We start from the raw sequence: 17039 nt of genomic DNA, 5'->3' as shown, positions 1-17039 counted from the left end.
AAGAAACAGAAAGTAGATGGTGCTCGAAGGTGGCCATGCTGCGCTCTGTTGCAAAACAATACGCGCAGATTGTTGATATTTTAGCGAACGCGAATGAGAGTGCGAAACTTGAAGGTTACGATTTAAAGAAAGTAGAAGATTTGATCGAATTTTTGGAACCGTTCGAGAATGCAATAGCAATTTTAGAAGTGGACACAACGCCAAGGTTGTATTTAGTCTTACTATGGCTGAAGAAATTGATAAAACAATGTTCAAGCAATGATAATGACAGTTCCGAAATGGAGAGAATCAAACGTGCTACCAGAGATTATTTGCAAGAGAATTTAATTGTTCACAAGTATTGTAAAATAGCTACATTTTTAGTACCTGCTTTTAGAAAATTACGAATGCTTTCAGAGGCAGAAAGAGCCGAAGTTCTACAACATGTGAGAGATTTGATTGTTGACAATTTGATTGATATTAAGATAGAGGAACCTGTTGCATCTACAAGTTATGAAGGACCAGAATTAAAGAGATTGAGATTTATGTTTCAAGAATGGGTTGATTCGGATACAGGATCTGTAGACTGTACAGATGAGATTAGCACATATATGAATGTAGAAGCTTCAAAAGATGATGATTTATTACAATGGTGGAAGGAAAAAACACTGCTTTTACCAAAATTAAGTGGTATTGCCAAAAAACTGTTTGCAATTCCAGCAAGCAGTGCTCCAAACGAGGAATCTGTTAAAAGAGCAGAATATATACTTATTGAGAGAATATCTTGTACAAAGCCAGAAATAGTGAATGCAATTTTATTCCTACACAATAACCCGTAAGTTATATTCAGAAAATCTCAAACCTTTTCAAATACTACAAATTTTATAATGCTCTATATTTTCCTTAAGCCATTCTTAAAATTTTAATTTTTTAATAGATCTTTTATTTTATATTTCAGACCTGAGGAAGAAGGCATAGATTAGTCAGTATATTTATGCTTTGGCCATTGTTTTCTATTTGATTTTATTTAGATATTCTCTGTGATCTTATCTGAATCAACACATTAGAGACAAAAGATTCCAAGAGCTTTTGACATGGTTCTACATTGGAACTTCTTGATATTATACACTCTTGAATCATAATTTCTGCTGAAAACTTTTGCAATACTATGTGGGTACGACAACATTGCTATTTTGTGATATTTGTAAACAAATAAGTGCCATTATAGTTAAGCTTTTAGATAATTTTATTGTTTTACAATTATTCTGTATGTTTCTTCAGTTATATAAAGAAACTAGAGAATATTCTGACTTTCCAGTCTGCTATAGCTTCCCTAAAAAGCTCTAAAGTACTTGATTTTCTACTTTTCTTATTTTTTATTTTTGCAGATGTATAAATTTGAACAATTTCTCCTGCAATGTGCTATAATGTAGTATCTTAATTAATTTTAAGTTCATAACAGATTAGTACATCTCTTATAGCTTTCCTACATTAACTTTGATCTAAAAAGTCTGTTGTAAATAAATTTTCTTAATTTTTATAACTTGTCAATACAATGTAAAAAAATTATCTTATATTTAAATATATTTATTGGTCTGTGATAAAGCTGTGATAGTAATATAATTAATGCACTAGTTGTAAAGAAATATAATGTATCTGGATACTGTTGTTGTATATTGTAAAATATATTTTCTATAGTTTTTTGTACATATTTATACCATTCTATTTAATGATGTTTATATTAGTTTGAATTGTTTTTCATTATATTTATTATTAAATGTTCATAAGTTTCGTGTGTAATAATTTTATATTCATAATAAAATTTTAATTGAAGTAATAGTTTTATCAATTTGAAATCTCTTATTATAAAAACATGAAATAACTAAGTGTAATTTGTAATTAAAATGCATTCTGCAGGTGGGAGATTCTATATTGGACTGTTCTATATTTACTATTACTAACAGACTACAAAAACATAGTCAAATCACTAAATATTGATCAAAATAGTAAATTATTTCTTAAACAGCATGGGCGCGATTGAAAAAGCAACGATGCATAATTATGTTTAATTTCCCGCCCTTTTGGTTTGACTGACTGGTGGTGTACTCTACAGGTGAATTCTATTATTAGCAATAGTTTTCCTTGAATAAGCTAGCGAGCAGCTGATTAATTTCAGTGCTTAAAGACGTAAATAACGTCATTTGCGCGATGTAATTTAAATGTTTTTATTAATTGATTACATAAAAATAGTACTTGTTTAAGTTTATTGTATGTACATGTAGAGCAAAGCGTAATTATCGATACAGCGTATATAAACAAAATTTTAATAAGGTTCACTAGACTTTTCACTTTTTTTCATTGAGAATAGTTTTCAATTGAAAATGAAATTTTGTCGATATTCAACGAATTAAGTAAACATTCTTTTTATATGCAGTAAAAGTTTTATATTAATTGTTGTAAAAAGTAAGTACTACTGTTGAAAGTTTATAATATAATGTTACACAAAATATAGTTTGAAAAACTAGTTAAATTCTTCCAGGAAAAAAATGTTCAGGGAAATGGAAGATGAGGGCAACAATTTAGCACTGCCGCTTGATAAAATGCCAAAATGTTGGAATGAAGAGGAAAGAATGAATGCCCTATTTTCCCCTTTTCGAAGCAAATTAGCAAATCCGTTGGATTGGTCATCTAAATATAAGTTTTGGCAAAATTTGATATATGAATGCTTGAATTACAAATTGCAATGCAGTTTTTCTATTGCAGATTTAAATGTAGCTTTTAAAAGAAAAGGATGCACACCAATTTGTTTAGTAACTGTTGTTGAAGAACTTCTTCGGTAATGTTAGTTCCATTTTTAATACATGCATGATTAATATCAATTAAAAGAAACTTACTTTTTTGTGATTATTAATTAGTGGAATATTTTGTAGAAATAATGAAATAATTCCAGAAGTGGATTTTTTAAAAGAACCTTGTGATACTTGGACAGCATGGTCAATCGATATCTTTATAAAACGACCACTTGCATGGTCATTTTCTAAGGTCAAAAGTTATGTTATTAGCAATGAAATCAATAAGGACACTATATACATACATTTGCAAGTTCTTAAAAATCTGGGGAAGCAGGTGTTTTCTGTTTTGGAAAATAAAAAAGAAAATGTTCTTGTAGCATTTTCTGAGATAGTAAAAGATTGTAAATCTGAATTAAATGAAGATATATCAGATAATACTGTAATGTTAGTTTTAATTTGGCTGAGACGAGAGAAAAAAGTCACCTTTACAAAAAATACAGATAACAATGAATTACTGATAAAAATTGCTGTTCATCCAACTGATAATGTAACAGAAATTGAACAAGGATTATACAAATTGCTGAAACAGGAAAATGATCTTATGAACGAAATACAAGTTATGGAGGAAGCAAAACTTAATGTTATAAATGAAGCTAAATCTTATTTAGCTAAAGGTCTGCGCCAAGTGGCAAAAACACATTTAAGAAAAAAATTAAAATTAGAAAATACTATCCAAATTCGAGCACAAACCCTCGAAAATATTCGTATGCTTATATCACGCATTCAAGACACTCACACAAATATAGCTGTATTATCAGTCCTTAAAACTGGATCTGATGTATTGAAGAAAATGAATGAGAGTGGACTATCAGAAGATAATGTTAGGGATGTTGTAGATGACTTGTCGGAGGTCATTATAAATAACTTAATATCACTCATTTTTACTTTATCAAGAATGTGAACTAATATTAATGGTAAATTTTAGATGTTAGGAGAACAAAACGAAGTACAGAATATATTATCGAAATCCTTTGAAAATAATGAATCAAATACTGATTTGGAACAAGAACTCGAAGAATTAATGAAAGAAGATGAAGTCATTTTCCCAACAATTCCAAATTCGCCATTAAATAGCACTATTGATGAACTTCAAGATAGTTTTAAAAACTTGAGTTTTGGAAGTAAGATTTTTATAATGGTACAAATTTAATATACAATTTTCATTGTAATAATTCTAATAATTTCCATTTTATAGGTCCTACAATATCCAAAACTTCATCACTGGAATCAACATCCCAGTCTATCCGAAAAAAGCAGAAATTATCTGAACCTGAATATGCATAAAATATGTACCCCCAAATTTCAAATTTTAGTTTCTGCGGTATTACAAAAACATGATCAATGTATAATGATACATATCTTTTTATTTGCGCGTTTATACGGTGACAATGTATGTAATGTAATATTCATGTTTCTTAAAACTTGAATGTAGGTTTTAAAAATGACAATTTGCTTTTGTTTTATATTTATATTCGTATTTAATTTTTAATTTTATGTCATTTTAGTTTCTTAACTTATAACTAAATAATGTTGTTTTGTCATACAATTAATAATGAAAACTTATTTATTTTATGTGGAACTTCTACATTTTTTCAAATTTTTATCATATTAAATATTCACTATTATGAATTTCTGTTTATCTGTTATCTGGAACTGTTACATTGTTAAATCCGTCTATTGCTTTCGGTAGACCCTAGCGTGCCCCATTTGAAAATTCGTCTACCACATATTTATCGTTTATATTATTATAATATATTAATATTTAGAAATAAATCAAAATTTTTATAACGTATAAAAAACAAATTTCAGTCTCTGGTAATAATTTTGATAAGTTTAGATCATATGTACAAATATTATTTATGCAACGTTTTTATGGAGTCATAATTCTCCTAATATCAATGTCTGGATTAGACAGTTCCTCCATGTTTTTATATATAATAATTTTATTATCTAATCTTTCTATCGCAATAAAATTATTTTCTGCCTTGTCCCCTATCGCAGCATGTGAGGCCCAGTTAATAAATATATTTATTGCCGGACCTGGATCACGTACTAGTGATTGTGGGGTCCATTCACCATTGTCACTACATGTGACAGTTGTAGGCAATGGTAATGTTCCGTGATAACTGTCGCGATGTTTTAAAGTTGCTATTGTACCAGGTCTAGGTGAATCACATGATGTAAAATCCAGTCCAGGGTATTTACAATCAGCAACTATTAAAGCTGAATTTAGGTTTGTACAGTGTATCTCTGAAATAGAAAAAGTTAACAATGTTTTACATAACTGTACAATCACATGTACTGAGTTCAAACATTTTTGTACCTTCACACTCAGGGACTTTGTACCATACACCATTTATATCACAGAAAACATCAGTAGATCCTTTGACCTTAAATCCACGATTACAACTGTAGACCAAATGTGTTCCTATCTGAAATTGAAAGTCCTGTCCGGTATGACAGTGCACTCCAGATTGGCATTGTGATTTATGCAATTTCCAGTCTCCATTTCGTGGTTGTGGTGGCGTTCTACAAGACACTGATGGCACATAAGGAGCTTTATTAGTTGTTACCATAGGTATTGCTGATTGTTTTGGATAGTCTGTAGGTGTTGAAATTGTTCCACACAATATTGGGGTTTCATCTGAGCCATCTATGCAATTTATTACACCATTACACTTTAAATTGTTCTCAATGCAGGCACCATAACGACATCGAAAATGAAATTGGCTACACCTAGGAAAATTATAAGGAAATATAAATTACTTGCAGACAATATCTAACTATTTATTTTTTGACTATCTTGCAACCTACGAAACTCTTCCACACTGAACAAACGTTTCATCTGAACCATCAGAACAATCTGCATTGCCATTGCACACATTATTTATAGAAATGCATTGCCTATTGTTGCATTTAAATTCATTTCTTTGACATTCGGAGGATGCATTGTATGAACTATAGCAGTTTGGCAATGTTTCATCGCTATTGTCAACACAATCTTTGACTCCATTACAAGTTTTATCCCCATCTACACAAGCACCATATCCACACCGGAATGTAGTATATGGACATATAATGTCTCGTTTTGTACATTCTGCTGCTGTTTCATCAGATCTATCACTGCAATCTGGTCGTCCATCACATAATAATACATTTTCTATGCATTCTCCATTCTCACATTGAAATGTATCCACACTATTAAATAAAATTTATTTTGTAATTAGTTATGTATTACCAGAAATGAATAGGCTTATCCCTAGTATTACCAAAAAAGTTTAAGAGTATTTTAAAATGTTCAAACTCACCCACAATACCATCTACGTCCATATCCAGTTTTTAATACACCTGTGAGTAAGATGAAAATATATTTTGTTTTTATAAATCAATTCACAAAAATTGCAATTAAATAAAAATTCTTTACTCAATATAATAAATTAAATATATTTTGAAGCTTTATATCCTAAAGGTGTAATTATTTTAATTACTTTTTTGATTTTTAATCATTTTTATAAAACTGCAAATAATGAAATATAATTTTATAATACTTTATTCTATTAAAGAAATTTCTTAAAGTGAATGGTACATGATTCACTTATGATTAGTAGATTCTAGATTTTATTATGAAAGTTAAAATCATTAAACGATATCAATGCACTAGTTTGATCAAGTTAACATTATGAAAAAAGAATCAAATATTCGTCAGGCTTTTATTTTGCATAAAGATTTACAGTTTTATGATTAGGATATATAAATGTCCTTTCCACACTTCAAAGTCAACAATTCGAATATCATTATATATTTGTTTTCTTCAATTCATAGCATTACTAATGTTGGGATATATTGTTCATATTTTCCATTAATATGAACAAATTATTTTAGTACGTTAAATAAAAATCTTTAGTAAACGAAGAAGTTATTTCTTGCAATATTAAAGAGATTTTTCAATTCAATTATGCTAAATTTAAGTCCTTCATTTGAGAATACTTGAACTTAGTTACCTGTAATTATTCAGTTAATATTCGAAGTTATTTAATAAATTTAAGAAATTGTTTTAAAATATAATAGAAACGTTTATACTTACTAATTATTAAAAAAAATACTATCGCAATATTTGTCATATTAATGGAGGACACCTTCAAAGTCACGATTTAGCTCCTCAACTGGTATTCGCTGTTCGTATACTATGAGGATATGTATCTGTAATTACCAGATTCAAGCCAAACATGATTTCCAACTTGGAAATTCCAAGTTGCAATCATACTCTAGTATGAGTGTGTTGTGAAAGGGGATAACATGACACATACAATGATTATGCGCGGAAAAAAGAAGTAAACAATAAGTCGCATATACAGTAGAGACTCCTTGATTTCAACATTTATTTACACAATATTCTGATATCTATACTTTCTATTATCAATTACTGTATTATTTAGATACATTGTATAGTAGAGGACTTGAATGACATTTTGAGATTTAGATGGAATTCTCTATTGTATTTTACATTATCTAACAGAAAAATATATAATAAGAAGGATTATCTGAAATATAAGAATACAAGGTGCATTTTACTGTAGAAGACACAAGGTGAGAAATTAGGTGGGCTGCTTCTTTGGCAAAGATCTTTATTCGACTGTCTCTTTCTCTTCGAAAAAGGGCCTCCTCCCCTCGACGAACCATCTCATCCCTCAAACAGAGACCTCTTATCTCCGAGACATAAACAGTACGCCGCCTGACCGGCGACCATCTCAGAGATCGCTTACATTACAAATCTTAGTTTTGTAAAAGCAATCTTTGATATGATACATCGTTTTCCTGGGAGTATTTGCTGCTCTTCTCTAGACTAATATACATATTTGTAGCAGTTTTGTATTATATATGTTGACTAACTATATTGTAGTAATTACTATAAACGTAGTTCGGATATCAGAATCTTAATCTGGTAATTAGCGTCGCAATACTGTTTTGACTTTTTTTCAGATTTAAGCTGTAAAATGAAAATGTTCCCATGTCTTCCTTTGTTAGCTATTCTGTTAATTTTTTTTACAAGATTTCCGAAATTGAAGTATTCTCAACAATGGTTTGCAATGTCCTAATAAAAAATGCTGTTATAAAATTAAAACAGTGGGAAAAATGTTCTATAGTTCATTCCTGATATTCCTTCTCGTATATTTCTTCTACGCGATTTTTAATACACTCATCTTAACTTTCCTTACATTTTTCTTTTCTTCCTCCCTATTCGTTTGTTCCTTCGATGATTGAATTTCGTTTCTTTGATTGATTTGCCCACAACTTAAACTCCATTTTGAACTTAGACTGCCAAAGTTTCTTCACCGAAATTAATATCTAAACCTAATCGAAGAAGCAGAAATTAACTAAATCTGAGTATGCAGAAAATATGTATCATGAAATAAGAAACAATGGTTTATGTGGTTTTTCAAAAACTTCATCCATATATACTTTTTTATTTGCAAATTAACACGATTTTGATAATTGTAATGAAATGACATAAAGAATTTATTATGTAAACAATATTCATAATTTTCTGGTTACTGACTACAAGTTTTAAAAGTGTCTTGGTTTAGTTTTATTTTACATTTACAAAATCATTGCTGAAACGCAGATTTTTAATCTCATACTCATTTCTTAATCTTGAATATAGTTTCCTTATTGTCTCGGAATGTAGTTTGTAATATTATAGAACTTAGACTTAAATAATATAGATAGTTGGAAATATTTATTGGTGTGCAATGTATTTATCACATGTAGTGTTTTTATATTCTTTCAAGTTTTTATCACATTAAATGTTCAACACATTTATTGCCAACTCCAAGAATAAAATTCTCTATCCACTGCATATGGACAGAAACAGCAGTGTATAAAGAATATGTGGAACTGTCACATTGCCTACTTCCTCCTACCACCTTTGTTCCAAGACTAACACTAACAATGCCCTTCAAATACCATAACTTGCTATATTCGAAAATTAGTCCACCACCACTGTCACCATCGCATACTGATGAACCTACAATTTGTATGTTTTTTAATAAACTTCTACACAGTACAAATGAATTATTCTTACTTATGAATATATTTACCGTTCGTGTAACCAGCACAGAATTTATCATGTGTGATGTAAGTTTCAGTCTCAAATATGTTGCTCTCATCTTTGCACTTCCTATTAGAGATATATGGTACTCTAATTGTTTGTAATATGTAGCTAGATGAACCCAAAGCAGTTCTACCGAATCCTGCTACTCTTCCCACCATTTCAGTGTCTAATATAACACGGTTGGAATAGTCTAAGCATATAGGTTGTAATAATGTTGAAAATACAAAAGGCTTTGCAACTTCTAATATAGCTATGTCTGCTCTGTAAGCTCCACGTATTCCAATGTAATCACAAGAAACGTGGATTTCTTTTACCTGAAAACAACATACATTAATAAAGGCATCAAATATAACTTTTAAATAAACAATGAAATAAAAATATGCGTACCTGTGTTCGTACTAATGTAATATTATTATGTAATGAAGAGTCATAATCTCTAAACAAGATACCAGTTGCTACAAAAAATATTGAGGCATTGTGTTTACGGCCGCTATTTTCATCGTAAACACAATGAGCTGCAGTAACTATTAACTTTTCATGAATAATGGTTCCACCACAAATAAACTCTTTCGGTGCAGTCGGTGTTAGTGCTCTATATAGTGTAGCATGCCATGGAAACTCAGTAATATCAGCAGTAGTTCCATTTACAATAAGTGGAGTAAGTGATTTAGGAATGATACCGCACACTAAAACATGGATTAATTTATATCATAATTATTCATCTGACAAATACATATTATAAAGGAATGTACAAAAAGCTTAGAACAGTCTTGCAGGAATAAATAATAAGTTGAAAGATAAAAAAATATGTTACACATTTATTGTTTGTACAAATATAATATCTTACTGGTATTTAAAAATATATTGAAATTGGTATAACATATAAAAAGTACCTAAATATATAAAAAAAACATATCAGTCTTTGTCAATTACTGTGATAATTTCAAATTATATTCATGCAAATATTATTCGTATTATATTTTCAATTTTAATTTTATAACCTTTAATATACTGGAATAATAATTCTATGTTAAAGATCTAATGTCAATGTTTGGTTTAAATAGTTCCTCTTTGCTTCCGGATATAACGATTTTATTATCAATTTTCTGTATTGAAATAAAATTATTGTCTGCTATGCTCATTTGCAGTACAGATGTACCCCAATTAATAAATATATTTATTAGCGGACCTGGAACGCATCTCAATGGTTGTGGTGTCCATTCACCATTATCACTGCATTTGACGGTTGTAGGCGATGGTAGTGTTCTGTCCTCGCGATAACTGTCGCGGCATTTTAAAGTTGCTGTTGTACCAGGTTTAGGTGAATCACATGTTATAAAATCTGATCCAGGGTAATTGCAGTCAGCAGATATTGAAGCTGAATTTAAGTTGGTACAGTGGACCTCTGAAGTAGAAAAAGTTAACAATGTTTTCATACAACTGTATATTTCAATCACATGTGTTGAGTTCAAAGATTGTCTTACCTTCACACTCAGGGATTTTATACCACACACCATTTCTACCACAGAAAACATCAGTAGAGCCTTTGATCTTAAATCCACGATTACAACTGTAGACCAAATGTGTTCCTACTTGAAATTGAAAGTCTTGTCCGGCATCACAGTGCACTCCAGATTGACATTGTGATTTATGCAACTTCCAGTCACCGTTTTGTGGTTGTGGTGGTATTCCACAAGTTACTGATGGCACATAAGGTGTGACAGTGTTTGTTATCAAAGGTGTTACTAGTGGTCCTGGATGCTCTGTAGATGATGGAACTGTTCCACATAATATTGGGTTCTCATCTGAGCCATCTACGCAATTTATTACTCCATTGCACTTTAAATCGTTCTCGATGCAGGCACCATAACGACATCGAAAAAATAATTGCTCACACCTAGAAAAATTGTACAAAAAACATAAATTATCTGTAGAAAATATATAACTATAATTATCTATTGACTGCCTTGCAACTTACAAGATTCCTCCACATTGAATAAATGTTTCATCTGAACTATCAGAGCAATCTGCATTACCATCACACACGTTATTTGTGGAAATGCATTGCCCATTATTACATTTGAATTCATTGCTTCGACATTCTAAAGATGAATTGATTGTACTATTGCATTTTGGCAATGTTTCATCACTATTGTCAACACAATCTTTTATTCCATTACAAGTTGCATCCCCATCAACACAAGCACCATATGCACATCGAAATGCTGTATGTGGGCATTTGATGTCCGTTTTACTACATTCTGCAACTGTTTCATCAGATTCATCCTTGCAGTTTGCTTCCCCATCACATAATAATATACTTTCTATACAATCTCCATTTTTGCATTGAAATTTTTCCGCGCTATTGAAAAAAGAAAATTGTTTAATAATTTATTATGTATTTAATACTTCTTCAATATAACATATGGAAGTTTTGAGTCTCACCCACAATTTGTTGTTTGTCCATGTCCAGTTTTAAATACATCTGTGAAAATATATTATGTTTTTATAAATTAATTTACAAACATTGGAGTTAAGTGGAAATTTCTTTGTTCTAAATTCTATAAAGTTATTAATGAAATGTGTATATTCTAGAGATGCATGTATCTTAAAACTGCCAGTGATAAAATGTAATTTCATAATACCTTAATTTGATAAAGGAGGTATGTGTTATATCTGTGACTTAGATTGTATAAGTGAACATGTCTCTCTAGAGTTCAAGGACAACTATAAACTAGTTTTTAAACGTGGTTGTACATTTGTTTTCTTCAATTCACTGCATTAATAACATTGGTTGATAATATTTATCTTTTTATTAATATAAATAAATTAATTTTCTATATTAAATACAAAAACTATGATAAACAATAAAATTGTAATTTCTTATAAAATTTTAAAATACACTAAATTTATTCATCATAAATTTAAATAATTTTTTTTTAAAGACTTCTTGAAAATTTGTAACTATTCAGTTAATTTTCTAAATTATTTAATAAATTTAAGAAATCACTTAAGAATATAATAGAAATTTGTATACTTACTAATTGTTAAAAAAAATGCTATTACGATATTTTTCATATTAATGGAGGAAACTTTTAAAGTTGCGATTCAGCTTCTCAGCTAGTACTCGCTGATCGTGTACTAATCTTGAATCAATCGGGAATTACCGGATTCGAGCCAAACACGATTTCCAAGTAGCAATCTACTGTGATTGTAGTTGTGAGAGGAAACACAGCACACACATGAAGCATACTCTTCCCGAAGAATTATACGTGGAAGAGTAAAGTAACCAGCATACAGCATACATTTTGCAACATTCAACAGAAAAAAGAAAGAAAAATAGGAATGGTTATCTGTTTGTAGCAATGATAATAATTCTAATGCATTTCAATTCAGTGGTCGGCTTAGACATAGAAATATAATATAAGAGGTAAATTTTTTAAATTTTGATTTCATAAAAACAATCGTCGCTAAGATTCTCCTTTTCTTGAGTATCTGCTTCTTTTTTTTTAAACCTAATGAGCATATATTAGTCTTTTTATTAGTATAATAATATTTTTTCAACAGATTTTCCTCTACTTTCTTTTTCAGATAATTACTACATATCATTAACGCGTGTTTTAGTTTATCTTACTATACAATATAAGAATAAAATTATTTTTTGGACATAATATTAATAGTGTACTGGAGATTTGGTCATGTTCTGTTTTGTCTGTTAACCTGCTATGTTTTACAAGATCTCCAGCTTCCTAAAAATATAATAAATATAGTAAATATACTGAACAATATTTACAATATGTGATTAAAAATATTGTCATAAAATTGAAGTCGGGAAAGGACCTCCCATTCTTACATTTCTGTACCTAAATTATCAACTCAATGAAATATGAATGAAAAATAAAATGCTGAATTGTCCTTAGATACATTGCATAAAAGTTGATTTAGTTAATGTTATCAGGGTGAATTACACCTAGAATATGTAGAAAAACATATCGTATATATGTTATTTTTACGGACTGCTGTAGTAATACTAGAGTACTGTAATTACACCTTTATTTGTAAACTAAATAAATTTAATTATCAAAAAATGTATTTCGTACAAGTTTGAAACGTAAATACAATGTTATTTATTATGGAAAGTGTTTTCATGATGTCAATCGTATCTGAGAGTAAATCTTTTTGGTGTGAGATTTGACGCCAACCAATTTAATGTCCTATTTTATCCTGGTTAAGATAAATATTTAAATTATTAAATAAAGAAGTAGTTATAAAAAAGGATACGTTTTCTCCGTAGCTTCCGTGTCTACTATATTTTTAACGATATAGTCTTTATAAAATTGTTCTACTTCCACATCATATTCTTCCCAATTTAATGCTTCATGAATTCCATCATTTCCATACCTTTCGTTGTAGTATTGGTAATGGACCTATGAAAATATTTAAACTTTATATAAGTATTTATGCCTAGAAGCCACCTGAATTTTGCTATTTTCGTACATAACTTACATGATGTAAACTTAATCCAAGACCAGGTGCAACAGGAATATCTATTCTGTCCGGCGAAAATGCTGTGTTAATAATATCTGGTGTAACAATATTCCTACAGATACCTACTACTAAAGATACCATTTTTCTAATTTGATGAAGCATGAAACTTTGTCCTTTAATTTCTAACACTGCAAATTCCATGTTGTTTGCAACAAATAATTCAATACAACTAAATGACATAATATAGCGTCGACCGCTTGGGTCTTTTGGCCTCCTATAAATTAGCATTTTGCAATTTTCCGCATTATTACATAATAATGTAATTAATCAAAACAACTTACACTTTTACTGTAAAATTATGGAAACGATGTGTGCCCTCTAGTAATTTTAAATTTTCATTGAGTTTATCAATCATATCTTTGGATGCTCGAAATTCATTATAAGGTTTTCCATCTATTGTAGAAAGTTGTTCCAAACGTTTCTCTGTATCTATTTCATCTTCTGTATTTAAGGAATTCGGATCTTCTGGTACTAATGAAAATGTTGGTATAACATATCTGTATGTCCTCGCATTACATTGATTTTTGCTATTAAAACCTTTTGTTACCCTTCTAAGACCAAATACTCTAATTTCCTTGGGTAAATGTTCATTTATTACCTCTTTTTTCGCATCTCTTGCTAAAAGATATTATTTAATTATGTTAACTTTACAGATTAAATAGTGTACTTTACATCTATACACAGTAATAAATAATAATTAAATAAACATTTAAGAAAATACTTTAAAAGACTTACGTAATTTAAGAGAAACAATTTGTCTAACTGCAGAAACACTTTTATCTGTACGAGCAGCTCTCTGAAATCTGAGTTCCCGAATATCATCATACTGGGTCTGGTTAATTAAATTAGATTTAAGCAAAGCAAGCATTAAATCCTCTTCTATCGTTTTTAGGCCACGATTTCTTTGCATTCCGTAGTAATCTCTACCGAGATAACCCATCATTATTACAAAATTGCTTGTCTTTTGTTTTATTTTTTCTGCTGCTTCTTCTTCTTCTACCTTCTGTACTTTTACTGCAACTTCGTCATTATCCTCATCATTTACATGTCTTTTAGTACTTTTCTCTGCACCATTCACCTCTTTGACATTACTGGCAAGGACTTCTGACATATTTCGGTAAATGTTAGCTACAAAATTAAATTATTTTAACAATTTACATATTTCTCCATAAGAAACTGTTTAAATAACCTAATATGTTGAGACAATTATTGTTATATTTACACAATACAAATAGAAAAAAATTTAATTGAATTAAAAGAAAAGTTTAATCGAAAGAATTAGAACTCATATTTTGTTAAATATCTTACCACAACGTAGACTTAATAAATGCTGGAAAGGAAAACTATTATTTATACTACAACGTTTTATGGTTGAAAACATTTATAGATTTTTAATTGATTGAAAGTTTGGTTATAAACTCATGTAAAGTTTCCAATGCACGTTTATAACCTAGAAAAATCAAATGTACTGTAATATGAAATATCTATGAATTAAATACAATAAAAATAATGGATGAACCTTCATGGCATATGTGTTGCACACATAGGAAAGTTACATAAATATTTTTATATGTATACCGAAAATTACAATTTCAGTTACATATAAATACTCATTCCTCTAAACTCATGGAGGAAGAATGGAAAGAACTAAAAAAAGTGTTATGTATGTGCAGCGTGTTGGAATAGGTCATATTACAGTGTTACGTTATCACGTTTCATGAGCGACGCGAACATAGTCACTAGTTTATATTACGACCGCGCTATTAGACTATACGCTTTCAATTTATGGCGACAAGAGGGAAGTTCGAATGTATTAGGTCTACAACTAAGTTCTCGCTGTTTGCCTATAGATAGCTCCAGCAAAAAGTGCAGGTCGATTTAGACATAACCAAAACGTCATGAACCAAGCTTAGACATCTGGCAAACAACCCCCGTTAACACGTTAGTGAATTTGTTTTGGCGTCATACACTTTTGATTGTGTGAAGATGTCTGGTTTTATGCCAAATAATCGTCATTTGCGGGAAGTGTTGATTTTCTTATTTCATTCGAAGAAAACGGCGGCTGAAGCGCATCGAGAACTCAACAAAGTTTACGGAGATGCTGCTCTAAGTAAAACAACGTGCCGTGATTGGTTCCGTCGCTTCAGGAACGGTGATTTCAATGTTGACGATCGCCCGCGTGAAGGAAGGCCAAAAACGTTCGAAGACGCTGAATTGGAGGCATTGCTTGAGGAGGATCCGTGCCAAACGCAAGAACAACTTGCTTCAGTATTAGGAGTTACCCAGCAAGCCATTTGCAAGCGACTGCATGCGTTGGGAATGATTCAAAAGCAAGGAACTTGGGTTCCTTATGATTTGAAGCCAAGGGACGACGCATGACGGTGCTCGGCCTCATGTTGCCAAACCTGTTAAAACCTACGTGGAAACACATTCAAATGGGAAGTCCTACCTCACCCGCCATATTCCCCAGACATTGCGCCATCCGATTATTACTTGTTCCGTTCGATGGCACATAGTCTGGCTGATCAGCAGTTCCGCTCATATGAAGACATCAAAAAATAGCTTGATTCGTGGATAGCCTCAAAAGATGAAGACTATTATCGCAACGGTATTCGAACTCCGCCAGAAAGATGGGCAAAAGTTGTAGCTAGCGATCGGCACTACTTTGAATGAGTCATTCGTAACAATTTTTTTACAATAAAGTTGCGTTTTCATAAAAAAAAACAGCAAGAACTTAGTTGTAGACCTAATAAATACAAATTTATATCGTATATTTATATAGAGATACAGTATCGGCCGAGAGGAATAACTGAGAATATGTAAGGAGATAATGAGAGAGTTCCCACGAAATTCTTCGTTGAGCCTTTTTTTTTATCTAGCGAGACTAATCGAGGAATGTAGAGAAAGACAAGTAGCCTCTCGTAAGACCCTCTCCAATTTCACGTGAACTAGACGAGTCACAATAACAAATCCGGATCTCTCAAGTACAGGACGTCGTAAATCTTTAGACAAGGACTTCTCGGAACCCTCTCTGACCTCTATCTCTTACTCAGTCCTCGAGCCGAAATCTTCGCGCGCGGCACATCCCCACAATGTTCATTTCGGCGGGCTTTTCACCCCTGCGCGCTCGACTCCCGTGCACTCCCACCCGCATGCGCACTGTCGAACCACCAATCAACTTCGAGCTGCAACCGGAAGACGGACCGGCCGACAAATCAACGTCCAGCAAATTCAGCAGCGCCCAGCTAATTTTCCTATTGGCTAAAGAAGGAGGGAAGGAAAAGAAGCTGGAAGAAAATGCAGAACTCCACAGAAAACCTCAGACTTTATTCGACAGTCAAAGAAAGTACATCTTAGAGCACTATAAATAAAGTACCTTTTGCTTAAAGTATTTAGAGTTTGTACATCTCTCTACAACCTTTCACGAGCAGAGCGGTCAGCGCTCCACGGGCATCCGAACCATACCGAATTCCCTACACTGAACAATTCAAACCGTAACAACAGTGTTACGGTCCCTATCTCAATTGTCTTGGATGTAGGGAATTTGA

The 17039-nt window shown here is 31.2% G+C and overlaps 4 protein-coding genes across 9 annotated transcripts; 1 reads left to right on the top strand and 3 right to left on the bottom strand.

The window, feature by feature from the left end:
• The first annotated feature begins 73 nt into the window (after nt 1-73).
• On the top strand, nt 74-4403 carry LOC144476507 (charged multivesicular body protein 7). Of its 4 annotated transcripts, none has more exons than XM_078193587.1 (6): nt 74-205; nt 1897-2092; nt 2519-2815; nt 2910-3681; nt 3757-3952; nt 4027-4403. In XM_078193587.1, exons 3-6 carry the CDS (start codon nt 2526-2528, stop codon nt 4113-4115), a joined length of 1347 nt encoding a protein of 448 aa, XP_078049713.1. In that variant the 5' UTR covers nt 74-205; nt 1897-2092; nt 2519-2525; the 3' UTR covers nt 4116-4403. The 4 variants fall into 4 exon arrangements, with proteins under 4 accessions (XP_078049713.1, XP_078049703.1, XP_078049684.1 ...); XM_078193577.1 differs by lacking the exon at nt 74-205 and adding an exon at nt 1070-1149; XM_078193558.1 differs by lacking the exons at nt 74-205; nt 1897-2092 and adding an exon at nt 2102-2442.
• Nucleotides 4404-4542: 139 nt separating this feature from the next.
• On the bottom strand, nt 4543-7211 carry LOC144476544 (uncharacterized). The gene is made up of 5 exons (XM_078193633.1): nt 6916-7211; nt 6140-6179; nt 5646-6029; nt 5155-5567; nt 4543-5081 (listed from the first exon to the last, which is right to left on the bottom strand). The coding sequence occupies exons 1-5, from the start codon at nt 6950-6952 to the stop codon at nt 4702-4704; spliced, it is 1254 nt and encodes a 417-aa protein (XP_078049759.1). The 5' UTR covers nt 6953-7211; the 3' UTR covers nt 4543-4701.
• Nucleotides 7212-8243: 1032 nt separating this feature from the next.
• On the bottom strand, nt 8244-12211 carry LOC144476494 (clotting factor C). The gene is made up of 8 exons (XM_078193533.1): nt 11985-12211; nt 11389-11428; nt 10922-11305; nt 10428-10840; nt 10133-10348; nt 9331-9629; nt 8930-9257; nt 8244-8856 (listed from the first exon to the last, which is right to left on the bottom strand). The coding sequence occupies exons 1-8, from the start codon at nt 12019-12021 to the stop codon at nt 8627-8629; spliced, it is 1947 nt and encodes a 648-aa protein (XP_078049659.1). The 5' UTR covers nt 12022-12211; the 3' UTR covers nt 8244-8626.
• A 768-nt stretch (nt 12212-12979) lies between these two features.
• Nucleotides 12980-15172, bottom strand: Pus1 (Pseudouridine synthase 1). 3 transcript variants are annotated; one of them, XR_013495043.1, is made up of 8 exons: nt 15011-15172; nt 14800-14941; nt 14227-14619; nt 13773-14109; nt 13570-13705; nt 13450-13495; nt 13225-13370; nt 12980-13157 (listed from the first exon to the last, which is right to left on the bottom strand). XR_013495043.1 is itself a non-coding variant. In XM_078193620.1 (7 exons), the coding sequence occupies exons 2-7, from the start codon at nt 14870-14872 to the stop codon at nt 13333-13335; spliced, it is 1023 nt and encodes a 340-aa protein (XP_078049746.1). In that variant the 5' UTR covers nt 14873-14941; nt 15011-15172; the 3' UTR covers nt 12980-13332. The 3 variants fall into 3 exon arrangements, 2 of the variants coding, with proteins under 2 accessions (XP_078049746.1, XP_078049736.1); XM_078193620.1 differs by having other exon boundaries at nt 12980-13370; XM_078193610.1 differs by having other exon boundaries at nt 13450-13705; nt 15011-15170.
• Nucleotides 15173-17039: the final 1867 nt, after the last annotated feature.

The sequence above is a fragment of the Augochlora pura genome, chromosome 2, assembly GCF_028453695.1.
Source record: "Augochlora pura isolate Apur16 chromosome 2, APUR_v2.2.1, whole genome shotgun sequence".
NCBI lineage: Eukaryota > Metazoa > Arthropoda > Insecta > Hymenoptera > Halictidae > Augochlora > Augochlora pura.
The sequence above is the reverse complement of the archived record's forward strand: the minus strand, read 5'-3'. Positions and strand labels throughout refer to the sequence as shown.

Coding starts and splice junctions, on each gene's coding strand:
- Pus1 (XM_078193610.1), bottom strand. CDS start 14,872: ATGTTTTCAACCATAAAACGTTGTAGTATAAATAATAGTTTTCCTTTC. Junction 14,620..14,799: donor TTTATTAAGTCTACGTTGTG/GTAAGATATTTA, acceptor TTAATTTTGTAG/CTAACATTTACCGAAATATG. Junction 13,371..13,449: donor TTGGATTAAGTTTACATCAT/GTAAGTTATGTA, acceptor ATATTTTCATAG/GTCCATTACCAATACTACAA.
- LOC144476507 (XM_078193587.1), top strand. CDS start 2,526: ATGTTCAGGGAAATGGAAGATGAGGGCAACAATTTAGCACTGCCGCTT. Junction 2,816..2,909: donor GTTGTTGAAGAACTTCTTCG/GTAATGTTAGTT, acceptor AATATTTTGTAG/AAATAATGAAATAATTCCAG. Junction 3,682..3,756: donor TTGTAGATGACTTGTCGGAG/GTCATTATAAAT, acceptor GGTAAATTTTAG/ATGTTAGGAGAACAAAACGA.
- LOC144476494 (XM_078193533.1), bottom strand. CDS start 12,021: ATGAAAAATATCGTAATAGCATTTTTTTTAACAATTA. Junction 9,630..10,132: donor ACCATTGAGATGCGTTCCAG/GTCCGCTAATAA, acceptor TCCATGTTTTAG/TGTGCGGTATCATTCCTAAA. Junction 9,258..9,330: donor TTACATTAGTACGAACACAG/GTACGCATATTT, acceptor TGTTGTTTTCAG/GTAAAAGAAATCCACGTTTC.
- LOC144476544 (XM_078193633.1), bottom strand. CDS start 6,952: ATGACAAATATTGCGATAGTATTTTTTTTAATAATTA. Junction 5,568..5,645: donor GTTCAGTGTGGAAGAGTTTC/GTAGGTTGCAAG, acceptor TAATTTTCCTAG/GTGTAGCCAATTTCATTTTC. Junction 5,082..5,154: donor CAAAGTCCCTGAGTGTGAAG/GTACAAAAATGT, acceptor TTTCTATTTCAG/AGATACACTGTACAAACCTA.